Genomic DNA, 23,634 nt, shown 5'->3' on the forward strand with positions numbered 1-23,634 from the left:
GCAGGTGGTACGGCAGAAAAACAAGCGTGACTACTCAAGGGTTCCAGGTTCCAGGCTTGATTCAGGGTTCCACATGTTGTAAGATGTTGTATGTAAGAGGCTCATTTCCATTGTGAGCCTCCGTGACCATTCTCAAAAAATGAAGAAGTGCATTAATTCCCACCTGGCTATGCCCCTCAAGTTGAACCACTGTTTATGTTAAGAAATTAAAACAATGTCAATTTCTTTTCTAAGATTTCTTTTACTTTTATTGGAAAGTCAGATATACAGAGAGGAGGAAAGACAGAGAGAAAAGATCTTCGATCCATTGATTCACTCCCCCAAGTAGCCACAATGCCTGGAGCTGCACTGATCTGAACCCAGGAGCCCAGAACTTCTTCAGGGTCTCCCACATGGGCACAGGATCCCAAGGCTTTGGGACATCCTCAACTGCCTTCCCAGGCCACAAGCAGGGAGCTGGATGGGAAGCAGAGCTTCCAGGATTAGAACCAGCGCCCATATGGGATCCTGGCATAAGCAAGGCAAGGACTTGAGTCACTAGGCTACCACAATAGGCCCAACACTATCAATTTCTAAACTAAACTGCTTTTTTGTAGCAGATTTCTCTGTAGAAAAATCATGAATATACTCTCTGTGCTTAATTTTTAGTGTGAAACTGAATCAGGTCAAAAGACCTGATACCCCTGAATCTAAAATGTCAACAAAATCAACTCTGTGACAGTGTATCCTTTGGTTAGACTCAGAGAAACAATTAGGGGTTGAAGGAAAAAAGCAGGTTGGAATTGCAATTGCCTATTGCAGCTATCTACTGAGTAATAAATGTTGCTGAATCTGTGTCACTTAGCAAAAAATACTGTTAAGAAAAAATATTGCAGGTTTAGTATCTTAATTATGTAGATTTTACATTCAATGAACTCTTGCCAAAATAAATTGCGTATATTATCTAAAAAGCAAATGTTAATTAAAACTGTATCTTGATAGCATGCTTGGTTCGCAAGACATTCTGAACATATGAGATTATATGGCACACATTAGCTACAATCAACCCAAACTAAAGGTCCAGGTCATTTCAATGATCCACGTGAAGCCAGACAGCACTGGCTGGTGGTGGCATCTGACAGAAGTGCTTCACATTTATATAGAAGATGCAGCTTGATCCTGACTTATTTTTCCAGATGAGCAAAGAAGTCTGCCTGCTCCAGAATCTCATAAATAAGACAGCTGACTTCAGTTCCCATTAATTAGCTGTTTAACACAAAGCCACCCAGTGATCACAGCAGCCAGGGTACAAAAATAAAAATCTCAGCAAGAAAATGAAATTGAAGCACAGAGAACTGCAGGTCACCAGATTCATCACTTGTCTCTTTCTCTCGCTACTCTGAGCTTGGCTGTCCCCCAGACCAGATCATCACCCTGATAGGTGTGTAATTGCATCCTTGAGCCACGGCACCAGGGCTTTTGGAACATCTTCACTGTTGAGCGGTGTATATAAAGAACAGGATCAAAATGGTGTCCAGTGATTGTTCTGCCCTCTGCAAGAGGCACTGCTCCAAAGTTGGGTTGATTATATGTGTTTAGATTTACTGAGATAAATACCTTGGAAACAACTGTTCCCCAGTACTGCTCTGGTAAACATGTACTTTCTCTCCTATTTTCCCCCCATTTTCCATTTTAATAGTTAACTGTGTGCTGCATGCAAGTGATCTGTAATCAACAGAACACTAAAATGTCACATGCTAGAAAAAGGTCAGGGGAGAGTTTTTAGACAGGAGCCTCAAGCCACATTGCGGCCTTGAATGGCAAGGCTGTCAGTTCCACTGGCCTGCCAGGGTCAGCTAAACTTCGAGGCTGCTCTCAACATAACCTAATAGACCCTTAGGGATGTCGAACAAACCACCTTACACCTGCACCTGTGGATTACTGAAGAATGGCCTTTTAATATTGGCTGACCACAGTGACATTTCTAAGGGAGCAACACCTATGGAGGCCAACAGATGTGGAATTAGGTTTCATCACTTAAGAGGTGTGTGATCATGAGCATATCAACCCAACCCTGATAGGGGAAATATGCTGCCTACCTGTAGGGGCATATGCAATGGCTAGATGAGAGAAGGAATGTAATTCAGGGTCACATGGTTAGCAAAATGCAGGAGCAGCTATGAATCCTTCATCATCCAAACACCCATCCACATCATGCACCCATACTGACGCTTGAAGAGTGTTCACTTTAATCATTTAGATTAATATTATACAAAAAATAGAATAAAAACAAAGAAATGGATGAGAACAGGGGAGCCTTTGAATCGGTAGGCACTGAGCTAGCCTAATTCCCCCAAGGTCAGGGTGTAAAGGCAGTAGAGGATGGGCACAGGTGAAAGGCCAGCCCCTTTGTTTTCTGGTCATATACTCTTTGTTTTCTCTTCTCTGCTCTGGATCTCCAAATGTGCATCCCCCACTTCCTCTTGCCTGATGGCTTTTATTTAAGTTCTATCCCAAATTCTGGTAGGAGACTGTAAGAAAGGAGGCAGGAGAGGTGGGCCTCAGGATGGGGCGCTTTGCTCAGATCCCTACTCCAGCCACCATGTGTACGTGGTGAGCTGTCCCCGGGTCTGCCTGGGTTCGGGGGCTGCTTCCTTTGGGGTGAGTACACCGATGGGGGAAGTCTCTGTGATGGGGTAGGTCCAAGGCCCACCCACCGCCCTCATTGGGCAGTGAATGGGATTGGGGAGGGGCACGACCTTGGGCCTGGGGGGTTAAACTTCCAGCAGGAGGCTGCCGGTGGGCCTCAGGATGGGGTGTCTAGCTTGGATCCCGAATCCAGCCACCATGTGCACGTGGTGAGCTGTCCCCGGGAGGCCAGTGCACTACTTGGCACCAGGCTCTGCCTGCTGGCCGCCCAGCCAGGCAGCTCTGGGGTTTTGGTTCTTTGAATCACTGCTTAGGTAGTTCCAGGTTGATCCCACTGTGCTCCTGGGATCTGAGTCAATCCTAAAGATTCCCAATGACAGTAACTCTTCCTTTGAAGAACTTGTAATCACATAACAATGCTGAGCACTGAACACCAGTTCATGCAAAAGCTAAGGGTCGGGGCTTGTCCAGCAGGATATCCTATTACCTGACATGATGCTGGATCAGGAGACTGGTCACATTAGGCAGGGCCATAACATTACTAGCACTCAAGAACCATATCCGGGGGTAGATTCTGTGGGGGATGTGTTGGCCAAACCCTGTGGAAATTCTAGCCCCACTGGTTAACTCAAGAGTTTGGGTGGTGATGGACTAATCTAGGTGTAACCAAGGAGCCTGCCATCAATCACAGGTAAAGGGACCCACAACAGTCTGGACTGGTCAAGGCAGCAGCACCCGAATGTGCATCCTGAATAGGGTGTGGGGTGGGCCGGGCTGCAACATTCACCAGCTCATATATGGCCAAATGGAAGGCCAGACTGCGCCAGGCACTGGCCTAAAACCCATTGGCATGAGAACTGGTTTTGGGAGGGGATCAAGTGTAGGAATTTGGGAAACTCCCCTGGCGAGTCATAGCTCCCACTGGTGAACATGTAGTGCAGACCTGGGGGTCGGACAAGCTGGGCAAAATACCTCCAACAGTTGGCTAATGTGTAAATTGGTAATGGAACAGGATATACAGGGCAGGACTGAGCAAACCTTTGCCTACCAGCGAAACTAGAAACCAGGATGGAGCACAGGTCATGCCGAGCTAGGCTCTTGCACCTACTGGTCTATGTGACTCAAGGACGCTAAGCCACAGTGTCTAAGGCAGAGGCTAGGACATCTGAGGGACTGAGCCAAGCTGAGTCAGAGCAACCACTGGCACGCGCGTGATCTGTGGCTGGGAACAGGCCCAGTTGGGGAGCTAAGGGGACACCCTAACTGGGTTGAGGTTCCCACCAAGGGGTGCATGTGCTGGAATGGGGGCTGCGTTCTAACCAGCAAACAGTTGTAGTCTCCCTTGGCACTAGTGTGGACTGGGACTGGATGCACCAGGCCAGGCCAGACCCCAACACCATCTGGTGTCCTGGAGGACCACGGTAGATGTGGGACGGACTAGGCTAGGTCTCAACCCCTACTGAGCCATATGTGAGCCATATGTGGGTATGGATGAGCCATGGCTGGGCTGAAACATCCAACAGCAAGAACCAGAATGGGGTGAAAGCCAGCCAAGAAAAGGCACTGTTCCTGCTAGGACAGGAGGTGAACTGAGTAGGGCTGGCTTATGGACCCCCTGCTATGCGCAAAATCTGGCATTGGGAAGGGTTCTGATGGAGGAGCCTGGGCAATTCCTCTGGCAGGACACAGTCCCTGCAGGTAAGTACAAGAAGCATGATAGGAAACAGCCCACAATAGGCCATGAAAAATTTCCCACTGGCATACATTTGGCAGGGGTTGGGGACAGACCAGGCTGAATCAGTTCATGTCATCCACTGGCAAATCCGAACACCAGGACAGAGTGTGGTTTGGTCGCGACAAAACCCAGTGCACAATATGGAATGCCAGGGTGAGGTTGCCTGTACTGGATGTGACTGCAGCACCCAACCGCGTGAGAACCAGAAAGGGAGGGGGCAGAGCCAGCAGGGGGATTAAGGAGGTGGTCCCCCTGCTGGACAGCTACTCCCACTGGAGAGCGTGAGCTGGGATGGGGCAGACTAGACTAAGCAGAGCTGCAACACCTGTGGGCCTCATGTGGACTAGATCAGGGAAAAGCCTTGCTGGGCTGATTGTTCTCACTGGTGCAAACAAAAATTAGAGTGGGTGAGGGTTGTTTGGGTTTAGCCACAGCATCAACTGGCAGAAGCTGGCACTGAGGACTAATTTTGTCAAGTCAAATCACAGAACCACCGGAAAAGTGCATAAACCGGGATTGAGAGAGACCTGGGAGGGAAATAGTGGGCTCCTCCCTCTTGGGTTACTACTCTCACGAGAGGGCATGAAAACTCGGACAGGGGCTTGGGTGGCTAAACAGAGAGGCACTCAACAACATCCATGAGGGCTGGATAGTTGAGCTGGTTAGATGGAACTAAGCTTTAATACCCATTGACATGTACAAGAGCCAAACGGGATATGGGACAGACTGGATTGATCTGCTACACATACTGGCAAACCAGGGTAGGGGGCGGGCCTCGTGGGGGTTATTGTGGGTCACTCTGACTAGGCTGTATCGGGGTCCCCCGGGGTCTCCCGTACCTGCGGAAGAAATTACTCGACATTCCAGGCTCTGTTTCAAGAGCCACTTTACTTCCAACCAGTCTTTCTTCTTCGTCGTCGTCTGTCCCGTCTGTCTGTCCACCCGTCCTCTGTAGCTCCCTGTAGCTCTCTAGCTTGCCTACAGCAGGCTGCTTATATATCCTTTTTTCCCGTGGGTCCACTGGGTGCTACCTGATTGGCCAGGCCCTGGAGAGGAGGCAAATTTGCCTCACCTGCTGGCAAGACCAGCTCTCGTCTCTCCACTTTGCAGAGCAGCTGCCGGTCCTGTGTTATTGGCCACAGCTGCCACTACGGGTCTTTCTTCAGCAACCCGCTCCCCACAGGCTGCAGCTCCCACTGGTTGATGTGAGGGCCGAGTACGTGCTAGGCAGAACCAGGCTGGACTGTAACACCCATTGGTTCCAGTGGAAGTCAGGACTGAAAACAGAACCAACCCAGCAATTGAAACCACCAGCTGATCGTGGTGATGGACTGTGCCAGGCCCTGTGCTTGCTAGAACATACAAGAATCTGGTCTGGGAATACCTCAAAGTTTCTTTGGGGATCTCCCCAATGAAAATGCCGGACTCAGAACCCTAGCCAAGAAAAGACAAAAGAAAGAACAAGTCAATCAACCACCTCAGCTATATGTTGGCAGCAAAATACTGGGCAAATGGAGACTCTATGATGGACTATGTCAATCAGTGGATTCTTCAATGACCTCATCATGTTTGGAGTGGCGAGACTGACAGCAATTCATAGCTGGTGAACTATCAAAACCACTTGAGCAAGTATCTCAGAGGCTGCCCCACATCCGGGTCTTGGGGTGGGTGGGAAATTGGGTGGGAAACTGGGTGGGGCTTCTCCCTTAATATCGCCCTTTACCTCAGATACATGAAGGAAACAATATGGAAATAATAGTCTTACCCACTTTCCTATAGCGCTTGAACCTTTTTACCATAATCAACTATGTAAAAATTGTCAAAAATATAATAAAAAAAATTTTTTAAAAAGGAGGCAGGAGAAGGAACTTGCCCCATGCCTCTAAATTTTTCCAGCATTCTTTCAGCATCAGTGGGAACTGCAGGTATGACATCAGTTGACCCCCTCATCTCAGCAGTCACCCACATGGCCCATTGAGACCCCAGCATCAGCCACGTGTGCTTGCTCAGCAGCATCATCACCACCCAGTGGGTTCCTTAGCAGTTCCAGCACTGGGACAAGGTAATCATAGTGCCCAGCATGAGCCAGGACATCTCTAAGGTCACACATGCAGCCCCACAATTAGACACAGGCCAGTGAACATTCCCAGGCCCCTGGCAGTGGGACTTGGAAGTGTCGCCGACCTGCAGTGACACTAGTGACGAGGCGTACACACAAAGATTGGAAAAACAACAACTGCCCCCAAACCGGAACCTGAACCACCGCTATTGCAAAGAGTGGGCTGCTTATAGACAGCTCTCCACCAGTCACTTCTCCTTGTAGGTCCACTGGGCGCTACCTCATAGGCTAGTAGCAATGGCATAATTGCAGCGAGGGCATCAGCCTATCCCCATGATTTCCTGTTTGCCTAATGGCAGGACCAACCCCACTAGGCCAGCTGTCATCTTGCGATGGCCCTTCATATGCATGGTGGTGGCTCCGGTGCACCGCTCCCCACAGGAAGCATTACAATTTTCTTCTGTTCTCTCAGCCCTGTGTGTGAAAGGTGCTGCCTGTGCTTGCCAATCTGTGTCCACAAGCCTTTCCCTTTTGCTCTTTTCACTCTTCTGTGTTATTACTAATTTTCAGAATCAAAGGCCCTCTGTATAACATCCCTAACATGTTGTGTCTTCCCACCTGGACCCTGCCTGGTAGATACCCTTCATGATTGGATGTGGACACTGAAGCGAGATTAAAAATTGAAAACTATTCTCAACACTAATTCCCATTTATCCAATAATTCTACTTCTGCAGATCTTGAAGGTGATAGCAACTGACTCGGACTCTTCCTCCAGTTTCACTTTCGTATGGCTTCTTCCAGAAGCATCTGTAGTCAGCACATCCACTTTCTTTGCCTCCCCAGAGCAGTTGGAACCTATCCTTTACATCATTCATTGCAATTCACAGTGCTCTACATTTGAGATTTTGTTTTCCTTTCCCTTCATTAGGCAAAAACTAGGTAACATGAAAATTGAATGTGTCTGCTCGCCAGTTTTTCCAGCACCTGGAATAAGCCTTACCTTCAAAAAAAATTCCTTTGGAAGGATGAATAAATGAATAACAAAAGGTATTCATTTGGCAATGTTCATTGTGTACAAGCTACACATCTAATATGACAGAAATGGATGAGTCTGTGAAGTCTACTCAGTAGGTCACTGTGAGCATGGCACAAATATCTATGAAACTGAACCACATGCCTCAAATAATGCCAAGACTACATTTAAAAATTTTTTAAATACATTCCAAAACATTCTTCATAAACAGTCAAAATTGCTTTGTATCTTAAAACACCCCAGAATTTTCACAGGCTCTTCCTCTTGCAGAAGCTTAGAAAATACTTCCAGAAATGTATTTACTCTGGTATTGGGCTAAGCCAAAATGAAAACAATTAAACAAATATACCATAGCAAGCAAAACCATACAATTAAGTAAGATAAACAGATTAGATGTGTAGCAAAGAAAGAACTTTTTTCTTCTAAAAATCAAATAAAAGAACTACAGCAAAGCACAACAAGCCATTTCTTTCTGGAGAAGAGCAAATTTACATCTTTGTCTTCTTATTTCTGATTTTTCAGAGTTTCTGAATTTCAGAAGATGAGCATGTAGTTTGTAATGAAGCAAATCTGAACCGAGTTATCATTCAATGAGAGAGAAATAGATCAGATCACCTGTTCCAGTTGAAAAACCCCTGGTAGGAGTAGCCACACTGTCCTGGGCTGCTTCTCAGTCATTGTTCATCACCCAAAGGGTACACCGGCTGGTCATTTCCTCAAATCTTAACCCAGATGCACAAACTAGAGCTAGGTGGCCAGGAAGGAGTTAAAATTTCATACTTCAGACATCAAAGCTGGCAACCTTGCTTTCAATTCCCCCAGCTCATCTTCTTAGCAGAAAGATTTCTCAACAGCATTTGATCCCTTGAAGTTATTGGGTACTACTTTTAAGCCAAAGCCTGCTCTGGACGGAAGCAAGGTCGGAGAGAGCCACCAGCAGGATATGAAAGGGTTGGATAGGCATAGGATATGAAAGGGAGGAAGAATCCTAGCACTGGATCAACTCAGAGCCTCCTGAGTTCAGCACCCAACAGTGTGTGCAGTTACTGTCCCAAGAGGAAGCAGGAAGATTAAAAACATGACAGGAATTCACTTTGGGACCCATTACAACAAGCCTGGGCTCTCTCATTATTCATAAATAGCCCAGTGTCTGGCTACTGGACTGTCTCCATAGAGAAGAATTTTGGTTGAGTCCTTTGACATCCACAGAATAGAATCCAGCTCATCAGGGCTGCAGGTTAGGGCCGATGCTCCCCACCTGCTACTATGTCCTGAGCTTAACTATGGGCAGAGATCCCAGCACTTCTTCCTTACTACCCCAGACAGTCACACCTCCAAGCAGGTGAATAAAATGATCCTTATCTCCCATAAAGTAATAGGCAAAAGTACTGTGAGAGAAAATTCAGGCTTTAACAGGCAAACTACCAGTTTAGAGCACACAATTTGATAGGCACTGGGAAAGCCCAAGTGCAGGCTGCAATGCAGCCCTTCTGTCTGCTAGAAATTGACATTGCCACAAAGCACTTGGCAGCTGCCAGATCTCTAGTCCCTTAGCTCCTGGGCCCCTATTCCTTTAATCCATACTCGCCCAAACCCAGATTTCTTCAGGCTTAGAATGCAGGGGCAACAGGATCAAGTGTAACTTCTATTGTTTTGCTTTATTTGAATGACAGAACATGAGATAGAAAGAGAGAGATAATCCACCTGCTGGTTCACTCCCCAAACAGACAAAGCTGCAGCTGAACCAGAAAAGTGGCTAGAACTCAATCCAAGTGTTCAAACTTGGTGGTAGGGACTCAACAACTTAATTCATTACTCACTACCCTCAGGAAGTGCGTTAGCAAAATGCTGCAATCAGAAGCTGAGCCAAGACTTTTACCCAGGCATTTTGAAGTGAGATGTGGATGATTCAACTAGCTTTTTAACAGCTTTACCTGAAGGGAAGTTTTTAGCCTGATATTCAATCCCTTTCCTAATCTAGTTCTAGCCCACATTTCTAACTATTTGACAAAGTAACCAACATGTTCTTGAGGACTATGTACTAGTCAGTACTTGTCAAGATTTATAAAAACAACTGTATCATTCTGGATTTTAACCAGTATTCATATGGGATACCAGCACCCCAAGTGGTCTCTTAATGGCCCCAATTTGTATAATTTCATCTCCCTCTATTCAAAAGAGACTTTAAAATCATTCTCAGCACAAAGCACAATAGTAGGCACACAGTCACCGACAAGTACTGGTGAATGATCATCCATAGAAGTGTGTTACAGCAAAAACTAAGTCTGAAGTAATAACATAAGCTAGAGCCCAGTATGGTGCTGAAGGTGTGCTGAATGAATAAATGAATGAATGAATCGAATCAGCAGTGGCACTGACTGAAACTGAGTTTCCACATGATCCTCTGTATAACAAGGCTAAGACATGAACCTCACAAAGTTGCTACGAGAATTTGGCAGGCAAAGCATGAACATTTTGGGTCTTCTACCAGAAATAGGATGAATAATAACCACCTTGCAAAAATTAAATGTTTTCATAAGAATGGAGAAAGTACAAGCATAGGCTACTTTGTACTTCCAAATCAAGCAAACACAATCTAAACAAAAGTGAGAAGAATGAGAATGAAATACTCATCACAGGCAAACAAGTGGGCATCAAAGTCGAGGGCTAATGGGCAGCTTCCTTCCTATGTCCTATTAGCAAGTACAAAGTGTGTTAAGCCAGGTTGAATACAAATTTAAAACATCAAAAAAAAAAAACCAGGAAACCATTGCACAGCTCTTTAACTCTTTTTAATTCAATTTCTTAATATGTTCTCCATTAAATCATGTTGAGCAACAAATGAGCACTGCTTTATAAATCAGCCACTTTGAAGAACGAGCCATGGAACTCAAGGGGCTGATTGTGTGATAGAGAAACAATTTGAACCTTAAGTTACTTTATTTGTACAACTTCCCAGGGAAGGATCAGATATTGCTATCTCAGCCTCACAATCTAACAAGCCAAGGGATACACCTTTATTGATCATGAACTCTGACTCTGGATCAATCCCTGGATCTGCCATTTCCTCACTCAAGGACTTGGTGTGAGTTACCCATCTTCTCTGTGTACAAGTTTACTTATCTGATGGATGGTAATGATTAGTCCTTCTCCAAAATGGATTAAGTTAGTTCATGTAAACTTTTAAAATAACAAAATACTTGACATATATGACTCTCATTAAATGCCTATCATCATCATCATCATGAATATTTTTATTCTTAATAGTATTAGTATCGATGGATGTACATCATAATGGGATTGAGGGACATTTCTGTGAAGTCAACTATCTGTGAACATTGTACATAAAATTGGGTTGATATTCAGTAATATGGGTCTGGATGAAGCTCAGTATTGTCATCTCCCATTCTGTCTAGGAATTAATAGTCATCCCACCTCTCATTAGGGATCTTTATTCCCTACTTCAAAAGCAAAAAAACAACATGGAAAGCACCTGTCACAGTTAGAAAAGCATGTGTTGAATTGAGGCCTGTGATCTTTGTAAACTTCCACATCAGTCATTCAGGCCTAGGGACGACAGGGAGAAAATCTTGTCCTTCCATGTCATGAGAGCATTTCAGAGACCTTAATTATATTCTGACTGGTCTCTGGGATTATTAACAACTAAAATTTCCAGCATGAAATGGGTCACGCTTGAAATACATGCAAGGTGCGTGCAGAATTTATGGTAACATGGCTCATCCTAAGCAAAGGGGATGTGCCATTTTTATTCACTCAGCATCCATCAAGCCACATTTATGTGTCAGGAACTGGGTTAGACATGAGGGCCAGAGAGACCGAGACACAGTCACTGCTGTCACATAGTTTTAAACTAGAAAAATGCTAAAACCCTTTGAATAAGGATTTAATTTTTTTCTTCCTTCTAATGTATATACATCACTCAATTTTGCTATTTTCCAGAGGGACAAAGTGAAATTTTCAAATAGAAAGTGACTCACCCAAGGTGATCTATTAGATAGTAGCAGGTGTGACAAGATTTTCAGGCTATCCAGTGTTGGGAGGATACCCTTCCCTAGTCTCCCAGGATATTCTCCAGTCTTAAGTAGAAATATAAGCGTGGGAGAGATACCACCATTCCACAAGGGATTATAGTGCAGATTACAAAAGCAAGTGCTCATTGGGTTTTAGGCTTGATAGAAAATGGTCTCAAGTTTGCCCTCGGTTCACCCGATTTCCTTTTGTCCATGGATTGGGGCTTATTGATGTGTATCAAAGATTTTGTCTGGGATGACCATTTCAATCCCTGGAACAGTTCTTTGGAGTATTTGAAAATATAATAAACAATGTGATATGTGAAGCATATTTTTCTGGATGGTTATGTGGGTGTCACGCTCCATTTCTTGTTCTGCCACTGAGTGATGGATGGCATGTATGCTAGTGACCTGGGCCAAATCGCTTAATGTTCTCCCTCCTCTGCAGAATGGCAAGGACAAAGGGAATTCCCTGGCACACTGGTCCATTGTAAGGATGAATTGCTTCCTATCACCCATAAACCTCTTTGAATCCTGCAAAAAGAGGCCCAATCATTATGATCTTCTTGGGAATTTCCCTTCCTTTGGAACTAATGTAGAACTGTACTTTATCTCATTAGACACACATTTGATCATGATCATCTACTATAAATTTGCATGGTTTGCTTATAAATTAGCCTGGACCTAGAAGCCTGGAACCAAAACAGGATCAAAAGCAGGTGGACTACAAACCATGCTGAACAAGGAGTCAACAGGTTTGTGTTCTCAGTTTGGCTCTGTCTCTATCCCATTTGTAGAATTAGGCTGGCTGCATCTCATTCATTCTCTATTCCCTCACCACCCCCAACCCCATCTTCTTGGAGAGAGTAATTTTATTCTGTTTTCCCTGTCCTGGAAAACAGCCAAACCTCATGGGAGTGTCAAACAGAATGAGCATGGGCACAGATGACCTCTGACTGATACACAGCTTGTCTGAAAAGTTGGTGACAAATTAGGCTTAGATCCCAGGACACCACATATCCTCAAAATTAAGTTAAGCATGGGGGTTAGGTCCTCCTGTAAGTTTACAGAATCCAAAAAATTGCAAAAAAAAAAAAATACACAGATAAAGGTATACCTTCCATTACATTCCATAATCTTCAACAGCAAGCATTTCGTGAAAAAGACATTGTGGATTCCAAGTGCCCTAGAAGACATCTCCTTTTCCATATGCTTTCAGCAACAAGTCGTTAAAATTTAGGAAACAGGCAGGCTGGATTCTAATCTCTCCTGCTGCCTAGTTATGCAATTACAGGCACAAGGATTAACCTCTCTGGTCTTAAGTCTCTTCATTTGTCAAACAAAGCCAATTATGGCCACCTTGCAACCATCAAATAAACTGACAGTGAGCACCACTCAGGACAGTTTCCTTCCTGTATATGAGAACTTGCTGGTTCTGTTTACTTGCACAGAGAAGGCACATCGCCGAGCTCCACAGCAGTTAACTGCTGAAAAGCCTGAGATTTGAGAATTGAAGACCTCTACCTCCAAAATGAGAGTTCCCGGCTCGGGCTACCTCACAGACTGCAGAACAGTGAGTGGATCATGGGCATCAGACTCAGAGGAACCACCCTCTCTATGTCAGGCTCACCTCATTCAACAACGAATCACACTCAAGAGCTTACCTAGTGGCAAAGGATTTTGAACTGCTATTTCAATTCTCTCAATCACATTTCATTCTTATCCAAAGTGACTAGACTGGGCTTACAAAGTTAAAATTTAACAACAAATCTGAAAGTGTGTTCCTTAATGGCTTCATGTATTTGAAATTTCCATAGGACTGTTAGAATTACCTCTTTATTTGTAAGGTTGGAAACCATTTAAGAAATGACTATTGTTAAAGATGCAATCTATCATCTATCTATATCCCTCTATGTTCTATTTATTTGGAAGTCAAAGTTAGAGAAAAAGAGAGAGAGAGAGAAAGGAAGGAAGGAAGGAAGGAAGGAAGGAAGGAAGGAAGGAAGGAAGGAAGGAAGGAAGGAAGGAAGGAAGAAAGAAAGAAAGAAAGAAAGAAAGAAAGAAAGAAAGAAAGAAAGAAAGAAAGAAAGAAAGAAAGAACCTCTCATCTGCTGAGTCACTCCTTGAATAGCCACAACAGCCAGAACGGGATCAAGAGGAAGCCAGGATCTCCATGTGGGTCTTCCACATGGGCAGCAGAGATCCTAGCACTTGATCCATCTCCCGCTGCTTTCTCAAGTTATAAACAGGAAGCCAGATTAGAAGTAGAGATGCCAGGGCAGAAAAGAGCACCCATGAGGATGCTACTCGCAGGCAGCAACTTTACTCACTACACCACAACACCAGTTCCAAGAAGTAAAACATTTTTAAAAGATTTATTTATCGTTACTTGAACGGGAGATCTACATATAGAAGCAGAAGCCGAGAGAAAAATATCTTCCGTCTGTTGGTTCACTCCCCAGATGGCTGCAACAGCCAGAGCTGAGCTGCTCCAAAGCCAGCAACCAGGAGCTTCCACAGATCTCCCACAAGAGTGCAGGAGTCCAAGGACCTGGACCATCCTTTACTGCCCTCCCAGGCCACAGGCAGGAAGCTGGATAGGAGATACAGCAGCCAGGACATGAACCAGCACCCATATGAGATATCAGCACTTGCAGATTGAGGATTAGCCTGTAGAGACACCACACCATCTCCAGAATAAAACATTTTTAATCCTCCTCTATCCCAACACTTTGAAAACATTCATGTATACAAATTTTATAATGAGTACTCACATACTCATCACTTAACATTTACCACCATCTATCCATACTCACTGCCATCAATCAACCCAACTTGTGGTTTGATGCATTTTAAATTAAATTGTAAATTATATGCACTCTTCTCCCTTGCGGAGATAAAAAATTAGATACAATCTTATGCACATGTTTTTGTAAAAATTCTTGCCAAAATTAGAGAAATGCATACACATGTATAATAAAAGTCCTTATCACAGTATGTCATACTGCTTTCACCTCAGAAAGTTCCTGAATCCCATTGCCATCAGGATTTCCCCCCATTTCAGAATCAACCACTATTTCAATTTTTAAAACTGTTTTTAGAGAAGTTTTAGGTCCACTGGCAAAGATACCCCATATATCCTCCACCCCTACAAAGGCCTCCAACTGCAGGCTCTATAGGCTTTGATAAATGCCCAACAACATGTATTCTTCATTATAATTTCATACGCAGTTTCACTGCCTAAAAGCCCTTTGATTTCAGGATTATAACCTCCCCAAGAAGACATCTCCCTCCCAGCACCCTGAAAGCACAGGTGACATGAAGTTAGTTCTGAGGCTGACTGATTCATGTCTCATCTCTACTTGTTCTTTCTTCCCTCTCTCCTAAGCCCTGACACCCACTGAACTTTTTACCATCTTACAGTTGTGCCTTTTACCGAATACCACTTAGCTAGAATCACAAGGCAAGGAGCCTTTAAGATGGGCTTCTTCCACTTAGTGCATTTTTGCTTCTTTTTTGTCTTTTGATGGATTGATAGTGAAATCCTTTTTAGCACTGAATAACATCCCACTGTTTACATGCACCACTATTTATCCATTCATCTACTGAAGGATATCTCGCTTGCTTCTAAATTTTTGGTAATTCTGAAAACAAAAATCTGCTATGAGGCTACATTCATATAATGTTGGGTGGTCGGTCATAAATTTCAGCTCATTTGTCTAAACAGCAAGGACCATGATAGCTCCATCACATGGTATGTTCAGCTTAATGAGAGAATGTTAGACTACATTCAAAAGTGCTGAGCATTTTAAATTCCTATCAGATGTCTTGTTGTTCTTCATCTCCAGCATTTGGTGTTGTCAGCTGTCCTGGCCCATTTACGCTGCTGTAACACATACCACAGACTAGACAACTTATAAAGAACAGAAATGCACTGTGTACAGTTTGGAGGCTCGGGAGCCCAAGTGCAAGACATCAGCTAGGGTGGCTGGTGAGGGCACTGCATGCTGCCAGGATGGAACCTTCCTGCTGCAGCCTTCACAAGGCAGGAGCGCTGTGTCCCCACCTGACAAATGGGACAAGTAGCACCGTGCTTTAATGTGGCACGGTGAAAAGGCAGAACAAAAAGGGTTGAATGCTTGGGAAGCTTGTTTCAGAAAGACATTAATCTAATTCACATGCTTTCAATTTCACTGATTTCTCTATTGATTTCCTGTTTACAATTTCATTGATTTCTGCATTATTTTTCCTTATTTTCTTTTTTCTGCTCACTTTGAACTTCCTTTGCTCTTCTTTTTTTGATTTCCTAAGGTGGAAGTTTAGATCATTAACTTTAGATCTTTCTTCTTGTTTAATGCATTCAGTCAGTGAAATAAATTACCCTCCAAGCACAACTTTTGCTTCATGATACAAATTTTGGAAAGTTGATTTTTTTTAATGAAGTTCAAACTTGAGTTCTAATTTGTCTTGGAACTTTTTCTTTGATATATGTGTTATTCAAATTTATGTTATTTAACCACTATGAATTTTGGATTATATAGCTTTCTGTTATGCATTTCTAGGTAACTGCATTTTGAAAACACAGTATTATTTTACTGTATCATTTTAAATTTGCTAAAGCATATTTTATAACTCAGAATGTCAGTTATCTTGGCTTTATGTGAGCTTGAGGCAAATGTGAATCCTTCTATGGATGGATGGTGAATTCTGTAAATGCCAATAGCATCCAGTCCCTTGATGTCTTTGAGTTCAAATAATTCCTAACATTCTGTCCACTGACTCTGCCTATTTCTGAATGAGAAATGTTGAAGTTTATAACTACAGCAGACTCACCACTTGTATGTCTCCTTTGGTTCTACTAAATTTTATCTGTTTAAGCAGCATGATGTCTTTTTAAACCAAAAGTTATCTATCATTCCATAGTAGCTTTGATTTTCTGAAGCATTTTTGTCTTGAACTAATAATAGCTATGTCTACTTTTTAAATTAGTATTAGCATGGTATATCTTTCAACATCCATCCATTTGTATCTCACATATTTGTGTTTTTGTATTTAAAGTGGGTTACTTGTACACTACAAATCGTTGGGTTTTGTTTTATGGGCTACTCAAATTCTATCTATTCTTTAATTGCTTCATTTAGAGCAAGTATTTGTTCTCCTAGTTCATTTTCCAAATGTCCTCAATAGCCAACATCAAACCAGGCTGAAACTGGGAGCTGGATCTCAATCCTGATCTTCTGTACAGGTGCCAAGGACCCAACTGCTTGAGCTATCACTTGCTGCCTCTGTTTCTGCATTAGCAGCAAGCTGGGATTGAGACCTAAAGGTAGAACTTGAACCCAGGATCTTTGATGAAAGATTTGGGTGTCTTAATTAGCATCTTAATTGCTAGATAAAGTCCTCATTACAGCATAATGCTTTTGAGATCAATCCATCATACTGCAAGTATTAATAAATTCTTCCATTTTAGAATTATGTACGAGGTTCTTTGCTTATTTCTTAACTGATTTTTTTTTTAGTTTTGATTGTTTTTTGAGTTGCAGATATATTCTGAATATCAATCCTTTGTTAGGTAATTTGCAATTTTTTCCATTTTATTATATGTCCCTTCATTCTACAGACTGTTCCGTAGAAATTCTGAGTTAGATATTACACTATTTGTCTAGTTTTGCTTTTCTTGCCTGTGGTTTGGAAATCTCAGCCAAGAAGGCATCTATCACATATATAAGTGTTTTGCCTACATTTTCCTTTCAGCAACCTCATGCGTAAGGTCTAAACTTGACACATTTAATCCATTTTGAGTTGAACACCGACTAGCTAAACACCTATCCTGAACTTGATCTGATTAAATCCACCACTCTGCTGACACTGTATTGAGTGCATTTTTACACAGATCAAGAATCTGATTTGTCTCAAACCAGTGGGTGCTGGTGCCTATATCTGAACACACGTCACTCTCACTGTATACCTGGTGCTCAGGGTCTGTACTACTTGACCACGCCACAGGGTTATTGCATGGCAGAAGACCAACTGCACCACAGAGCCTTCTGCCTGCCTTTTCCTCACTCTTCCAAGGCTCTTTAAAGTTCCCAGGTAAGCAGTCTGTAAGGTATGCTATGACCACTGCTGGATCAGCACTCCTCCAGGGAAAGAAAATGTCCTGTGACCCAGAAAGCAGTCATAGGGCAAGTCATTTCTAGGTGTTTCAGTTTTATTCACTTTGCACCTTCTGAGTCTCAATCTCTTGTTCATTCTCTGCAAGTTAAACTCAAAGCCTAATTGAGACAAACATATCCTACCACCAGTATAAGCCCTGATGAGATGCTGACTAAGGTCTGAGTTTAAGGAATGGGAAAATTTGGCACTGGGAATAGCATTGCTGGTCTTGCCACGCAAGGCCAGAGGGCTCAGTGGTTAGAAGCATCTGTTAAGCAGTCATCGGGGACTGGCTGTGATTCCTGGCTCTACTACCTTGTGGCTGTGTGATCTCCAGTAAATTGTATGGTTTTGCTGAACCTCCAGTTCTGCATCTATAAAATATGAGAACAAATCCAAACAGATACCTCATGGTGCTTTCCTGAGAATCAATTCATAACATATGACTGCATACTACATGTCACTGTCCATGGCCTAGTACTCAATGCATGTCAAATGTTACTGGGTAATGCTTATTAGGGTATTAGTGTATATGAACCAATGATAGGAAGTGAACAAAAGGAGAACTACCATTAATTCAACACAAAACAACTGCTGGATTCCTTACATTGAATCTTTACAATAATTCTGGGAGGAAGGAGCTTAGTGTACTCATTTTAAAGAAGAAGGAAGGAAGCCACAAAATGATTAAACAGCATTCACAAGGACAGCTGAGCTGTCAAAACAAAGGACCAGAGTAAATTCACACACAGTGGTCGCAGGAAGATAATTCCTGCCAGTTTCCTAGTAGCATGGATTGCCTGTGGCTGCCGACAATACCTGAGGCAACTTTGCTTGACTGGAAGAGGAAACATAAGGGAAACTTCAATTTTTTTCAATGGATGCAACATGGTATTACAAATGATGTATAAAAGGCTGATTAAATTATCAAAAAACTGCTTTGTGGCTGGCATTGTGGCATATCAGTTAGGCTGCTACCTGTGATGCTGACTTCCAATATGGGCAACCAGTTTGAGTCCTAGATGCCCCACTTTTGATCTAGTTCCCTGTTAATGTGCCTGGGAAAGCAATGGAAGATGGCGCAAGTTTTTGTATCCTGCAACAAGAAGGTCTGGGTGAAGTTCCTGGCTCCTGGCTGCAGCTTGTCCTGACCTTGCAATCACAGCCTTTTGGAGAGAGAACCAGCAGATGTAAGATCATTCTTTCTCTCTCTCTCTCTCTCTCACTCTGTAAATCTGTCTTTCAAATATACATAGATAGATAGGTAGACAGATAGATAGATAAATTAAAAAATAGACACACATTTAATCTTAGAATTCTTATCTTTCCACAGAATGGATCACCTACAACTTAGCTTTCTCACCCAGGCCATGGGAATAAAAAAGACACCTATTAAATGAAATACAAAGTTCTACAAGTTGGTTATTCCAAAGGTGATGAGAGCCCTTAAATAAGCAACCTTGTGAATGGAAGGCTCAGCAGCCATAACCCAGGTGGATACTAATTCATTTTCCTTCTGTGATTATCAACATGTTCCAACCTCAGCCACATTTGACTCAGAGTATTTTCCAAATCAATCCATTCCTTTGCCTCTCTCAGTTCAAACCATCACCTGTTCTTTCCTGGATCAGTGAGTTAAGGCCCAACTGGTCATACTCCTTCATCTCTGATTCTTCAGCCCCCTAAAATTCAGTTTACTTTTAAAATTGTGAAGCCAGTCATGGTACCTACAAGAGCAAAACCCATGAGTGCTTGCTAATGGCTCTTAGAAGTAAATTTAAATTGCTAGCAAGAGTAACATGTCATCATGCTTGGGCCCCTGCTAAGCCCTCCAACCTCACCCAGCACCCTCTGCTCTACTTTTGGGAATCTTTGCTGCAGCTGAACTGGCTTCTTTTTATGTGACTCGTGGACCTATACCCCCCTCAGGACTTTCACATTAGCTCATTCTTCCTTCTGGTCCTAATGCACTCACTCTGAACCTCTTTATCACTGCCCAATTTCCCATTTTGTATTTAGTACTGGCCCAAATAACTTCGCTGAATGCTAATTAATACCTTCCACCCAAGCTGCTCTCCATTTGGTTGCCTTTTCTATGGTTACTATTTGAAGCTGATACTTTAATATTCTGATTGCTTATTGGTTTTCCACAGTAAGTATTTGTAGGAGGTACAAATGTATAATAACATTTGTGGTCACAGAGGGAAACCCAACATGCCTTCTCCTAGCTGCTCTCTTTCTATCACTGCTGTGGATGTAGTAAGAGGGACAGTGAATTCAGCCTTCGAGCAAGCTGATCAGTTATACCTGCCAAGCCAGGCTAGCCTGGAGTCATTTTTATTCCAAGTTTTGAAATTTGCACAGTTGATATTTGCTCTTCATAGCAGCAAGAACTTAAATGAGAATTATGAAACTTGAGAACACTTGTATTTTTCTCCAGGATTTAAAAAAATCTTGTCTCATACTCAAAGACTACATTCAGTGTGGGTCAGGTCCAACAGCATTAGCTAGAATGTGGTGGTTAGGGACACCCCGCCCCGGGAGGAATGCCGTCTGAGTAGAGCAGCTGCTGGGCAGGTTGGGACCGTGCCTTCATGGTCCGTGCCAAGCCGGAACCCCTGGCCCCAGTTGTGTCTTCCACCTCCAGCATTCTGATCAGCAGCTCGCCTCACGCTAGCAGGTGGCACACCAAAGTCGGACACACCTCCTCTCCTGCTGGGCAGCCAGCAGTACAAAAACTGAGGTGTGGAGAGAAAATTTCTTCCTCCCAAGTCCATCGAGTATCTGAACATTAGGAAGAAATAAAGGTGTCCAACAAGATTTCTAATTAGTTCATTGATCACCAAGCCTCCAATGATATAGTTGAATCCAAGGATAACCCAGGGTAAGTACCAGGCCTTAAATCGTGTTCCAAACCAAAATGACACAATCATGTCTCTATTCAGCTGGGCCCAAACATAAAGTACTGACATGATCAGAGGAATCATCAGCAACTGCATATCCATTGCTATGCCAATAATCACGATGCAAATCCAGTTAAAGAGCAGCATGAATAAGAAGCAGAGGAAAAGACAGACAATGTGACAGAGATCCCATTCAAGGTTTTTTTATTTTCTCCAGATGCCCCTAGAGGCTGGGGCTTGGTTGTGCCAAAGCCAGGAACAGAAACTGCAACCTACATCTCTCCTGTGGGTAGCAGGAACCTGACTACTTGAACCATCACCTGCTGTCTCCCGGATTAATGAGCTTAATGTGGCATCAAATATAGGAAATCCAATATGGGATATAGGCATTTATTTAATCTCTAAATCAAACAATTGCTTCATCACGATTGAGCTTTTTATAAGGTCCCTGGTCAATTAAAGTGATCCACAAAAACAGCATCCACAAGTAAAAAAAAAATCAAAAGCTTTGAAACTTATGGCCAGCCAGGCAAATGTACCCCAACTAGGTCTCAAGGATCCAGATTTTCTCCTGCATCTGTTTCCCTTCCTTAGCAGTCTCCTGAAGCGTTGATGACAAGTCAGCAGACCCCACAGCTTCCTTCTCTGATTTGCTCCCGAGTGCTCTTTTCTCTTGTACTGGGAGAAAGCAAGTACTGGGCCCCTGCCCACCAGCATGCCTCTTGTCTAACTTGTTCCGTATCTGTGCCAACTGTGTGTGATACTGCTCACGGAAAGGGAGGCACTCCTGTTCAGGTGGCACCCAAGTGATGCTGCTGGTTGTGTCATGTTCAGGAAAAGTCTGGATGTCTGACAGTGACCCGAGCTAAACAGAATCAACCAATTCCTTCGGCCATGTAAACTGCTTTTCAAGTGATGCCTTGGATTTAGAGTTAGGGTCATTTGGGGCCCATTCTTGGTTGAAAGAAGCCTTTCTGGATGTCAGCTGCTGCTTCTATTCAATAAGTAAAGCACATTTTGTAAATTTACTTCTTACTGTTCTGGTGAGATGTGAAGGTCTCCACAACTGAGTACATGAGAAGGGTTTTGGGATACTGTCCCCAAAACTGTCTTCTCCTCTGGATCATTTCTTTCTTGATGACAAGAACAGTGTTGGGCATTTGATGAAAGCTCAGCACTGAGTTTTCAATAAATGTAAAACATGGTTCCCATTAGGCTTGCTCATAAGTAGTGTGTATTGGTAGACCCGCCATCGTCCTTGTAATACCGAAGCATTTTAACACTGTTGGCCAAGAGACTCCAACTCAGGCCATTCCGCTCGTCTTCAGGAACCTAAAACAAGGTTCCTCCCCAGGGTCTCTTCCTGTTAAATAACTAATGGGTGGTAACCTACGTTTTTCCCATTGTTACCAGGTAATGAGGGGCAGAGTACTGGATAGGTACCCTCTACCCCAGTAGTCCTTGAATTTTATGTGTTAAGTTGTAACCTGGTATGATCTCGCTAACAGGTAGATTCAGCATCTGTGGTTTCAAGGTGCAATCTGAAACTGGTTTTTCTAAATAAAACAAAAACTCTCAGCTGTACCAATGCCGCTTCTCAAGACCCCCATTTCAGCAGCACAAATAAAAAGCACATTTAGAAATACATGGTTATGTCTCTGTCTCTGCAGTGTCCAATTGGAGGAGCCCTTAGCAGATGGCTGCTGCTGACAAAATCCAAACAAACGAATGAGTGATTTTCATTTCTCCAGTGATGGGCTTAGATGCTGTGGAATTCCCAAATGATAGACAGGGAAAGTTACAGTACTGATTCCTAATAAATGCTCATGATTATAAATTTGACAACAATACAGTAAGCATCTTATTATTATGCATGAAGGAAAATTCAGCTTGAGATTTTAGCATAACAATTAATATTCATAGGCCTGAATCAGATCCCTCCTACAGGACAAGATATGGCACTGTCCCCCAGATCCATCATCCCAGTATTATCAAGTGGCCATAATTAAAATATACTGCAGGGTTTTCAAGTTGTGGACTCAAGTGCAGTTTTGAGTCTGAGCAATAATACATTAATAACAGTGTTTGGCACTAGAAATAGTCTAATTTTCAAGGTGCTTCAGAATTTAGCATTTTATCTGCACAGATGTGGTCCAGCAGAAATGGACCCCAAAATTAAGCCTCTGTTCTAGCTTCTCACTTATTGGCAGAAAATATATTATCACTTCTTTCAAGCTCTGTATTCTCATCTATTAGAGAGGGACATTAATACAGTTCCACCTCAGATGTTATTAGAATGATTCAATGAAGCCATGGGTGTGAAACATACTAAAAATTATCAACAGCACTGCATTTGCTATTGTGCTCATTGCTTTTATTTGGTATAAGAGATCCACGTGATTGTGAAATGGAACTAACAAGTTTGAAGACAACGATCTCAAGCATACAATAACTCTTTAGCTGACTTTGAGTGATTCAGTTTGCAATGAAAGATCTTGTCTCATCTGTAAAATAGAATGCGCTGAGAGTTATAAAGTATTTCTTTTTCGGCAGTAAATTAGTAGATGTCATCTAAGAGCTGCATACACAGCCAGCAACGGAAAGAGCTGTGTGGCTACCAGGTTCCTTTGCACCAGCTTTTGCTCTTAAGTGGAGGGTAGAACCATGTTCTTATTGACACATGCTACTGTAGGTTGACTCAGAATCCATCCCAGGGCACACTGTAATCAGTAAGTCAGTCTATAAATACCAAGTAGCTGCTAAGTTTGGGAAGATAATAAGAAGAGGAACAAGTAACCTGAAAATCCTTGAGAAGCTTATTTGTCTTGAGAGTCGCTAAGGCAGATGCATTTGGGACTACAAATAAGTGCACTCTAACTTAAGACAGTGTTAAGCTTGTCCTCCAAATGCTATATATGGGGCAGAGAAAACAACTCAGCCCTGAGTTCCAATTTCTCTTGTACATATTGCCATAACCTCCCAGGTTTCAGTTGGGCATGTGGCCACCCGACAGAAGACACTACCCAGGTATGTTGCAGATCTGGATGGTCTTCTAATTCTTCTTCCCTTCTTTCGTTTAAGATAGAAA

The 23,634-nt window shown here is 43.0% G+C and overlaps 1 protein-coding gene across 1 annotated transcript; it reads right to left on the bottom strand.

Annotated features, from left to right (window-relative positions):
- Positions 1-20,032: 20,032 nt before the first annotated feature.
- Positions 20,033-20,693, bottom strand: LOC118758554 (derlin-1-like). The gene has a single exon (XM_036494260.2). The coding sequence runs from the start codon at positions 20,691-20,693 to the stop codon at positions 20,151-20,153; it is 543 nt and encodes a 180-aa protein (XP_036350153.2). The 3' UTR covers positions 20,033-20,150.
- Between the last annotated feature and the right edge of the window lie 2,941 nt (positions 20,694-23,634).

Source organism: Ochotona princeps, chromosome 2 (assembly GCF_030435755.1).
Source record: "Ochotona princeps isolate mOchPri1 chromosome 2, mOchPri1.hap1, whole genome shotgun sequence".
In the NCBI taxonomy this organism is placed as follows: domain Eukaryota; kingdom Metazoa; phylum Chordata; class Mammalia; order Lagomorpha; family Ochotonidae; genus Ochotona; species Ochotona princeps.